At 30.5% G+C, this 11670-nt stretch overlaps 1 protein-coding gene across 1 annotated transcript; it reads right to left on the bottom strand.

The window, feature by feature from the left end:
* Positions 1–9959: 9959 nt before the first annotated feature.
* Positions 9960–11017, bottom strand: LOC107462161 (tetraspanin-19). Its single transcript, XM_016080728.3, has 3 exons — positions 10911–11017; positions 10609–10689; positions 9960–10532 (listed from the first exon to the last, which is right to left on the bottom strand). Exons 1-3 carry the CDS (start codon positions 10974–10976, stop codon positions 10389–10391), a joined length of 291 nt encoding a protein of 96 aa, XP_015936214.1. The 5' UTR covers positions 10977–11017; the 3' UTR covers positions 9960–10388.
* Positions 11018–11670: the final 653 nt, after the last annotated feature.

The following is an 11670-nucleotide window of genomic DNA, read 5'->3' as shown; positions in this document are numbered from 1 at the left end:
GAGTAAAAAGACCTTGGAACTACTATGCGTTGGATATAAAGGCAGACTACGCTCACGTACTCGTGGTGACGGATGGAATTTTTGAGAGCGAAAATTTCTGTTAGGGTGTAGAATGTAAAACTCGGTCAAATCGTAATTAATTAATAATAAATTAAATAGGAGCGAATATGGTTAGAAAATTTAGCAATCGGAATTTGATAATTTAAATGTGATATTTGGACTCAAATTTTTCTGAGTCGGAAAATATAGTTTTCTGCGTAAAAACGCGCACTAAAATCTTAACCGGCAGTACCGACTGACATTTGCCTGAAATTAGAATTTATAATTAGGACAGGTAGAAATATTTAAAATGCGATTTAGAGCTCTAATCTTAAAGGTTTTGACCCAAAATTGGGTCAACGAACATCAATAAGTGAACCGGACCTAAGTAGGCCCAAGACCCAACATATATAAATATTAGTTATGAGCATTTCAACTCATTTACCCTAATGAAAGGGGCCTGGGGCGCTGAAATAGAGAAGGGAAGAAGAAGAGAGAAAATCATATCTCTATCAAACTTCAAATCACCATAACTTTCTCTTCGGAACTCCGATTGACGAGTCGTTTGTGGCCATGCATCGCTCTTCTAATTCTTTACAATTATATGTAAGTTTTGTTTTGAGTAATCTACTGTCCTCTGTCCAGTTTTTATTTTCCTCTTTAAATTCGAATTTGGTTTGAGTTTTGAGGAAATCTTGTGATTTCGGTTATTTAGGAGTACTCTAGTATGAGCCATGGGTGATATTCATCACAAACTTCAGTAGATTAAGGTAAGGAACCCTCCAACCCTTGCGATTTATTATTTTCATGAACCCTACGTTAATGTATATATGTGAAATTGGTTATGTTAGTGTATTTGGTGATTTCGGTGCACAATTGGGAGATTGGTGTTGCTTGATGAGCTTTGGTTAGGCTTGAAGCTAAGGTTGGTGGAGACTTCCAAAGAAGAGGATCAATTAGTTTGGCTACAAGAAGTACGATTTAAGTTTCATTTAAGTACCATGTGGTGTGATGAGAATTACTAGGCTAGATGCCCCTAGGATTAAGTTTGGATTGTGTGAATGGTTGGTGCTAATATGCATAGTTGATATGTAATGTAAATTAATGATTGAATTGAGAATTCTGTGAATTTGTATGTTTGGTGTGTTGAGAATATGATGAATTGGATAATGAGTATTGATTTGTGGAATATGCAATTAAATTGTGAATTTGGGCCGGAGGCCATAAATTTTGGGCTAGAGGCTGGAAAGAGGTAAGGAAGGTAAGTTGATGTATGTATTGTGTGATGATATAAGTAATTGGATGGATTTTAGATATTGAATGTGTGAATAATTGGGTTGGTTATTGAATAATAAGGTTTGAAGTGTGAAATTTGATGGTTTTGGGTGAAATTGTGTAGATGAGGTAGGTTTGGTTTTGGTTGAGTATAATTATATGAATGTGATTAGATTGCGGTCATTTGGATGAGTGAAAATGAATTTGGTTTGTGAACATTGGAAAAATTGGTGATTTCTAGTTTTGGATAAAAACCGATTTTTGACCAACTTTGGTGGTCCGTAACTTGATCCACGGAGTTTGGAATTCTTCAAAATTAGTTTTTTATGAAAATTTATTTAACGATCTTTTCAACGGTTCAGAAATGGTTGAAAAAGAAATTTTGTAGAAGAAGTTATGTGTGTTGGAAGTTTGGGGTTTGAAACTGTGAATTCTGCAGCTTTTTAACTTAGTAAAATTTTTTGCATAACGCACTCCCACGCGTAGGCGTGGCCGACGCGCACGCGTCGTTTTCAAATGTTCACTACCCATGTGTGCGCCTGGCCGACGCATTCCGAGAGTTGTGCAAGAATTGCGCTGGCTTTGTACGTGGGGCACAAAACGCACCCACGCGTACGCGTGGCTGACGCGCGGGTGTCACCTGGCTTTCCTCCCATCCACGCGTACGCGTGGGCGACGCATACGCGTCACTATAATTTTTGGCTTTCCACGCGGGCGCGTGGGCGAAGCGCATGCGTGACCTTATTTTCACCCCAAGGTTGATTTTTGAGTCTTCAAAGCTAAATTTTAGACTTCTAAGTCTCCTTTCTCATCATTTATGTCCTAAATACTTATAGTGTGTGTTTGGATTACAGTTTGCAAACCAGAGTTTGCATAAAATTGATTTTGTAAAATTGATTTTGATGATAAGTTAGTTTGTGTTAACATGATTTATGTTTGGTAATCTTCATATCAAAATTGATTATAGTAAAATAAATGTTGTTTGGATTATACTACTCAAAATCACTTTTAGATGAAAAATTACTAAAATAGACATAAATTTTATATACTTGCAAAATCAGAATACTATAAAAAATAATATAAAAAATATTTATCATATAAATAAAATAAATACAATAAAAAATAAAAATATAAAAGAGAGTACTATAAATTTTATAATGTTAAACAAAAAAAAATTTATAATTTATTTTAGTTCTGTGAGTACTCTTTAATTTAATATATTTTGAATTATAAATTTTTATTATTTATGACTCTTTTATTACTTATAATTACTATATAATAAAAACAAATAAAGTACAATAAAAATAAAAAATAAAAACAAAAAAATCATATGGTGAAGGAGGTCATGGTGTAAGAGAATATAAAGACAAACCCCCAGAGCAATATGATGTGCAGCAAAACAACATGATGATGGAAGATGAAAATAACGCAGAAGAGTGTTTGGGTCTAGAAGGAAGAGATGAAGTACGTGTTTCGATTACAGTTTATAAACTAGAGTTTGCATAAAATTGATTTTGTAAAATTGATTTTGATGATAAGTTAGTTTGGGTTAACGTGATTTATGTTTGGTAATCTTTATATCAAAATTGATTATAGTAAAATAAATGTTGTTTGGATTATATTACTCAAAATCACTTTTAGATAAAAAATTACTAAAATAGACATCAATTTTATATACCTGCAAAATCAGAATATTATAAGAAATAATATAAAAAATATTTATCATATAAATAAAATAAATACAATAAAAAATAAAAATATAAAAGAAAGTACTATAAATTTTATAATGTCACACAAAAAGAAAATATTCTATAATTTTTTTTAGTATCGTCAGTACTCTTTAATTTAGTATTATTTTAGACTATAAATTTTTATTATTTATGACTCTATTGTTACTTATAATTAATTTTTTATTTATTTTGTCCTTTTTTTTAGGATCATAATTTATATTATTCAAAATTTTGATAATAAATGTAGTATATAATAATTACAATTACAATTACAAATTTTACAAATTCAGAATAAAAAATAAAAAAAATTAATACAAAACAAAAATAGAGTACATCAAAGAATAGAAAAAAAATTATACAGATAATAAATAATAAAAATTTTATAAAACCAACAACATATATCATATGAACAAAAAAATACCATAAAACGTAAATAAAATTCATATGAATAAAATCAAATAAAAATAAAAAAATTTCAATTTGTTAGTGATTGAAATAAATCTGAACGATTTTGATGAAAAAAATGGAACTAAAAAATTATGAAGAAGTAGGAAGAACTACAAAGAATGACTGTGAAGATAATAGTTACTAGTATCATTTTTATAGAAGAAAATGAAGGGTAGGGTTGGTAAAAAAGAAATATTTTAGCTTCTCATAAATATGAAACGTGAAACGTGAAACGGGGAAGCTACAAATTTGAGCTTCTCCTAAACATGGGTTCAGAGGCAGAATCAATTCTGCGTTCACAAAGATAAAAATTGCCAAACATCAAAGTGAAATTTTCAAGAAGTTCAAACGGGCTTCTCTCCTCCCCAACGTATTTGCCAAACACACCCATAGTATGCCTAGCGATGGAAATAGGCTAGGAGATGTGGTAACTTGTGGACGAAGTAAGGGAAGAATTAATGATGAGTTATGACTAATGATGAATGTATGGGTTGCTGAGGGTGATGATAGAAGTGCGGTGTATGCCGTGAGCTAAAGGGTTGTATTTGATAATGATTATTGGTTGGTTATTGGTTATGCCATGAGCCGATGGCTATGATAAATATTGATTTATGGATGAAAATGAAAATATGGCTTTGAATGATTGTTTTATCTTGAGCTCTCTTTCTCAGAAGTGCGACCCTAGAGAGATGAAGGAAGGTGAGGATCTCCTTCCTTGTTCCTCCTGGTATTGTAAAATTACCTCCATCGAGATAGTGGGAGGTTAGGATCCCCTCCTTAGTTCCTCCTGAGCATATGAGAACGTACCTCCTGGGTAGATGCAAGGGTTGTGGTTGCGCCCCACTTGCTCCAGGTTGGTTAGTATAGAGGCTCCTCGAGTGGACGCAAGGGTTGTGGTTTCGCTCCACTTGCCCCGGGTTATGATGAGTGATGTATAAATGTGCCATCATGTGATGTATAAATGACGATATGATCATGATGAATGATTATGGAATGTTATGAATGAATGTGGAATGATTATTTGAGATACGAGTTTTCCTAGATGGAAGTAGTGACTAGCCACCACGTGCTCCAAGTTGAGATTCAATACTCTGCTGACCCTATGTCGTAAATGTGGCTAGACACTGTGAAAGTTCCGGATGAGCTTGCCCCCGTGGATAAACACCAGTGTGGGTGTTGTATGATTATGATTGTGATCATGATCATGATTGAGAATAACTCGAGTTGGGGATGCACGATAGAGGGACAGTCCAATAGTTAGCTACCATGACTTGTCGAGTTGGCTATATAACCGAGAGATGATATCATCAGCCATAGGGCAGGCGTTCATCATTTACATATATTTAAATTATTTGGGTTTGCCTATTTATTTGGATTGCTATATCATATATGTTATGTTACCTGATTATGTGTTACTTGTTCTACTTGTACCTTAATTATGTATTACTTACCTGTATTGCTTGTGTTTGTACAACTGAGAGGTCCTTCATGCTGGTGTCGGTGGACGCTAAGAGCTGTTCTTGATGAGATGAATTGATGATGTGATTGAATAATGATGATGATTATCGAATGAGGTAACTTGAGCTCCCTGGGTAGATGTAGTGAAGTGATTTCACTTGCTCCAGGTGAGGATATGATGTATTGATATAGAATTGCTGAGACAGAATAACTAGTGATGGTTTTGTTTATGATTCTAATTCTGATTTGTTGGAGAGTTAGAAAGTTGGAGAGCATGAAAGATATGAATTAGATTTAGCATTCCCTTGTGACAGTTGCCTATTTATGGATTAGCGAGAACATAGGGTGAATGTTTAGTGAAAGGAAGTTTAGGATGCTTAGTGAGTTTTTATTGCAGTATATTGTATTTATTTGGCACTTTTACCGTACTGGGAACCCATGAGTCAGGGGTTCTCATTCCGTATATATATCTTATTTTTCAGATACAGGTCTAGGTGCTCAGAAGTGAGCTGTGGTTCGTCTGAGAGACGGCGAAGATCTTTATTTTCTCTATTTTATATTTTGCTTAGAATCTCTCCACCTTTATTTTGAAAAACTTATGTTATGTATTGAACTCTTTTAAACTTGCATATAGAGGCTCTTATATTTTTTTTGGGAGATATCAGGAGATTATGCCTTTATCTGTATATCGTTTTTGACTTCACGCTTTATTTTTTAGTCGTAGAAATGTGAGTGATACGTCTTTCCGATTTTATTTCTACTCTTTTCAGGCTTCTCGATTAATATTCTCTTCAAATATGCTTATATTTATATATTAAAAATCCACCTGAAAGTCGTATCACTGTAATATCATTGACTTATGACTCAAAAATAAGAATTTAAATATTAGAGTGTTACATGAATCTACGATGAAGTCAAATGGTTTAGAATAATATAATGAATTCTATTGATCAATTCCATTAAGAGTGATAAGAATTATGGTTATCAACTACCATGAGGATTATTAATAGAATATGCTCAGCACTCAAGAACATTTTTTCATTTTTGGTAGTTAAAACCTTTTCCAACAAAACATTGGGAGTACGTATGAAAGAAAACAAGTGACAGGAACATACTTACAAACATTAAGACTCAAAATAAATTATGTGGCAAAACATATAAAGATAATTTTATATAAAGACAATGAGTACAAATTTATTATCGAGTAATTATTCAAATTATTTTTTAAGAATTTTAAAAGTAGACATTTTAGTCTTTAAAAAAAAGAAAAAATTTTATTTTTTTTTCTGCGAAATCTTAAAATGACATTTTCCTTCCTTCTATTTTATAAATGTACATTTCTTTCTTTTCTAACTTTTAAAAAATTTCCTCTTTAATTCATTTAAAATTTTTTTGTATTAACTAATATTAACTTTATCTATTTTTAAAAAAAATAAATTATTTTTTGAAAAAATGCCCGTAAAAAAATTTTATTTTTTATTATTAAATTTTGCTTATCAAAATACCCTTTAATAAATTATTTTTTATTGATTAAATTATATTTTTACCAAAATATTTTTAAAAAAATTAATAATTAAAATTTTTTTTTCTAAAATACCTATCCTTCACCTTTTCGTTTTTCTTTTAATTATAATTCCATAAATTAGAGAGATGTCTCTGCTAAGACTTTTTTTCCTAGTGTTTGTGTTCTTACTGCAGCTACCACAGTTGCTGTTGCTGCTTGTACTTAGCATCGCCACCACACCACACTTCCGGTCCCTTTGCATTGTTTTTATTTAATATTAAAATAATACATATAGATATCGAAAAATTAATAGTAAAATATAAAAAAATTGTTAACGAAAATTGGTAAAATTATAATTTAATAATTAAAAAATTATTGAAGGATATTTTAGAAAAAAAATATAATTATTAAATTTTAAAAAATATAATTTAATTAATAAAAGAATAATTTATTAAAGGGTATTTTAGTAAGTAAAATTTAATGATAAAAAATAAAATTTTTGTTATTGGGTATTTTTTTTAAAAAAATTATTTTTTCTTAAAAAATAGATAAAGTTAACATTAGTTAATACAAAAAGTTTAAAATGGATTAAAGATGAGGTTTTTTAAAAGTTAGAAGGGAGGAGAATGTACATTTATAAAATGAGAAAGTCTAGGAGGCCAGCAGATTTTGTGGTTTTTAGCTATCAATTAGCCATCAAGGATGTTTTTAATGGTGTGAGATTACATCTAATGGTGTAAAATCATTCAAGTTCATTTTTATGGTTAAGTGCCGGCCAGAATTTAACAAAAGTGCTGGCCCCTAGCACTCCTCATATAAAATAGAGGGGAGGGAAGTGTTATTTTAACATCTTACACAGGAGGAGAGTGGAATTTTCTCTAAAAAAAATTAATACACAAATCAATCCCCAAGGTTTTACTCCGTCAAACAAATCAGTCTCTAGTTTATTTTCTGGCAGAGTAATTACACAAATCAGTCCACAAAGATTTTTAAGACGGAGTAGACCCAAGAATAATAAAAAGGTGTGTAATAATCCTCTAAAATGATTTTTAGTTCATGGAATATTAAGGGGTTGAGGAGGGATGAGAAGATGAGAATGATTAAAGACCTAAAGAAAAAATATAAGCTTCACATGTTAGGTCTGATTGAGACTAAAAGGCAAGTAATAACAAAGTTTGATGTGGCAAATATGTGGGGGTGCGATAATGCTGGGTGGGAATATGTTAAGTCTGACGGTTATTTTCAGATTATTTTAATGCTGGGTGGGAATATGTGGCAAATCAGTTTTTAGATTATTTTCCTGCAAAATAATTACCCAAATCAGTCCCAAGATTTTTAAAAGCGGACATTCCCAAGATTTTTAAAAGCGGACATTTTAATCTAAAAAAAATTAATACACAAATCAATAACCAACATTTTTTTCTATCAGACATAACAATCCCTTTCATTTTACTTTTACTATATGTCAACTTTTATTCTTATTAACTTAAGCTTTGTGCATGTAGACGATGACACTAGCATATTAATATGCTCTTTCCATTCAAAACAAATAAGGTGAATAATGATATTTTGAAATTCAAATTAAAATATTTTTTTTAATACAAATATGATTTTTAAGATAAGACATCTTTTGATTATATTAAATACAAAAATATCAAATGGTTTCAACTTTAAATTTTTTGTAGAATAATCTCTAATAAATTTTTTAAATATTATGACTGTATATATTATAAATACACATATAAAAATTTAATGAATAAATTTATTATTATTTTTTTCAAAATATATAAAAATTATGATATAATATTATTATATAATTAATAATAATAATAATAATTTTTTTTAAACGGAAGACTGTTATGTCTAACGGGAAAAAATATTAGTGATTGATCTGTGTATTTTTTTCTTGGGGACTAATATGTCTGTTTTTAAAATTTTTGGGGACTGATTTGGATAATTACTTTACCGAAAAATAAACTGAGAGCTGATTTGTCTGCCGGAATAAAACTTTGAGAATTAATTTGTGTATTATTTTTTTTTGGGACTAAAATATTCGCTTTTAAAATCCTTAGAGACTGATTTGGGTAATTACTCTATTATAATATAGAGTAAAATATCGTTTTTGTCCCCAACGTTTGGGGTAAGTCCCAAATTTGTCTCTAATGTTTCAATCGTCCTATTTAAGTCCCTAACGTTTCAAAATTGACTCAATGTTGTCTTGCCGTTAGGGATCCGTTAACAGAATTGACGGCGGGACAAAATTAAGACGATTTTGAAACGTTAGGGACTTAAATAATAGGACGAAAACGTAAGGGACAAAAATGATACATAAAAATAAATTTAATTTAATTTTATCTTTCAATAATATTAATTTTTTACTGTACATAGTATTCAATTATATTTTAATTACATCTAAATAAATTACACTTAATCACGTTACTTTCATTTTAAATAAATTTAGAAAAGAAAATAATATATATACAATAAAATATAAATTTTACCTTTTGTCTCTAATGTATCAAAATTCTTTAAAATTATAAAAAAAATAATTTATTTAAAATAAAAGTAATATGATTAAGTGTAATTTACTTAGATGTGATTAAAAAATAATTGAATACTATATATAGTAAAAAATTGATATTATTGAAGAATAAAATTAAAATTTATTTCTATGTATCATTTTTGTCCCCAACGTTTTCGTCCAATTTAAGTCCCTAACGTTTTAAAATCGTCTCAATTTTGTCCTGCCGTCAATTCTGTTAATAGATCTCTAACGGCAGGCACAACTAGAAAATGGCTTAATACAGACAGATTTACAGACAGATTTGGTATATATTACAGACAGATTTTTGGTTACCGACGAAATTACCGACGGATTTTGTCCCTCTATAAAAGTCTCGTCGGAAATTATTTACCGACGGATTTTTTCCGTTGAAAAATTACCGACGGATTTTTACCAGTTACCGATGGATTTTTCCTCTGTAAATTCTCTATCCATTTTCCTAAGATGACGAACTTTCCAACGGATTTTTCGTCTGTAATTACAGACAGATTTTCCAACGGATTTTCTGTCTGTAATTACAGACGGATTTTCCGACGGATTTTCGTCTGTAATTACAGACGGATTTTTCGACAGATTTTTCGTGTGTAATTTGAATCTTGGAAAACCATCTTACACTCTGATTACAGACAGAAAATCCGTCTGTAAATCCGTCAGTAAGGTAAAATATTTTTTTTAGATTTTTCTATTACAAAAATAAACCTGTTTTCATACAAAATAAATATAAATTTAATACAAATTTTTATCTAATTTGTATTCAAATATTTATAGTATTTCAAAAAATAAACAAATTCATTTTATTATCAAACTAAAAGAAAAGTACTATAATAAACAAACAAGTCAATATAATTCAAAATACAAACAAAATGTATTGATACATCAACTATAATCCTTAATGTATTATTCAACCATACTAAAACTATCAACAATACTAAAAGCTGTGTTATTTTCCATACTAAAATAGAAATTGAAAAACTCCAAAATCTCCAGATCAATTTAGACCTCAGATACAACAATCTCTCAAGTGAAATCCCAACTTTTCTTGGGAATGTGTTGAAATTAGAAGTACTTGATCTTTCCCACAATCAACTCACTGGAGAAGTCCCTCCACAAGTTGATGACACGAGCAGCTTGGGAGTGCTTAATTTCTCCTACAATAACCTTCAAGGAAAATTGGACACGAAATTCTCTCATTGGCTGGACAAGGCATTTGAAGGGAACCAACAGCTTTGTGGAAGCCCTCTTGATCACTGCAACAGTGATGATGCTTCCAGCAGAGATCAATCAGGCCTAACTGCATCATCAGTAGTGGTAATATCTGCCATTTCAACTCTAGCCGCAGTTGCGCTATTTATACTTGCATTCAAAGCCTTCTTCAGGTATGAGCATAACGTTCGAAAAGTTTGTCATACACCTGTGCTGAGATGATCACTAGTATTATCCATTTGCAAACATCAAAATTTGACTCCACAAAATCCTTGAAATCGTTGAATTTTCCAGTTGGGTCCTCAGGCAAGTCCTGAAAGGTGCATTAGCAGTTGAAAAAAATGGAAAAGAAAAAGAAATATCATTGCCATGATAAGTATTGAGAGTACCTTCTCCCAATCAGAATCGAGGAGAATGTCCGCTGTTACTACACCCTCCAGCAGAAGAATTATGATCATGATCATCATATACTGGCTTTGAATTAAGGTCATTAATCTCAAAATTATAGAAAGTGCAGCAAGCCCAATGTTCCACTTAGTTGACCAATAAAAAGTCTTTTTTCTTTAATATTTTCTTTAATAACTTAATTACAAGAATAATAATCACAAATTGAGAAGTATTATGTGTGATTCAATTTGTTAGCTGTTCCATTCTACCGTATACACTTGACACAAGCAATGAAAAAGGATACACATGAGAGACAATAACCATTCATGCTACCTGCTGCCATATGTCCTAGACATGTTACCACACACATGAAAATACCAGTGCAAATTAAAGTATAAGCAAACCTGCAACAAAAAGTGAAAGCATAGGAGCATAAACCACTACTTCAAATCAAAAGCTCTAATATTAGTTAGTATATTACATGGTTCTAATCATTAGTATTAATGTCATTATTAATTTATTACTAATGAAGAATGATAACAGAAGGAAGATTTATTTTGAGAATAAAATAAATATATAAATGGAAGTATAATTGATTACCATGTCTCAGATACAAATTCAAAAGTAGGTGGTACATCTTATCTTTCTTCTAGCCAAATTTTGATTATCCATAAATCATAAATGATCATTGACATACCTACTATTCCCATGATAGAATTAAAGAATTTAAAGAATGACCTTAGGGTTCTTGCAATTGAGATCATGTTAGAGAGAGTATATTTAGAATTAAAGAATTTAAACAAAATATATTTAGAATTCAAAGCCTTCTTCAGGTAATAACTGTGTACAAAGCTCGAGATGTGGCTTTTATTTTAATTATTTTAATTTCAACCTTGGGCTTCTATTTTGAAGAAGCTTTCGTTCATGGATCCCCCTTCTATGGCGGCCACCAACACTTGTGTACAAAAACAAAAAAAGTGCCAAATTTTCTTTTTCAAAAGATTAAGAAAAGTGTGGCCAAATCAATTCTGAGTCACCTAACTCAAGTTGTTTAGTTGGACTTG

The sequence above is a fragment of the Arachis duranensis genome, chromosome 8, assembly GCF_000817695.3.
Source record: "Arachis duranensis cultivar V14167 chromosome 8, aradu.V14167.gnm2.J7QH, whole genome shotgun sequence".
Taxonomy (NCBI): Eukaryota; Viridiplantae; Streptophyta; class Magnoliopsida; order Fabales; family Fabaceae; genus Arachis; species Arachis duranensis.
This window is presented reverse-complemented; position numbering and strand designations above follow the sequence as displayed.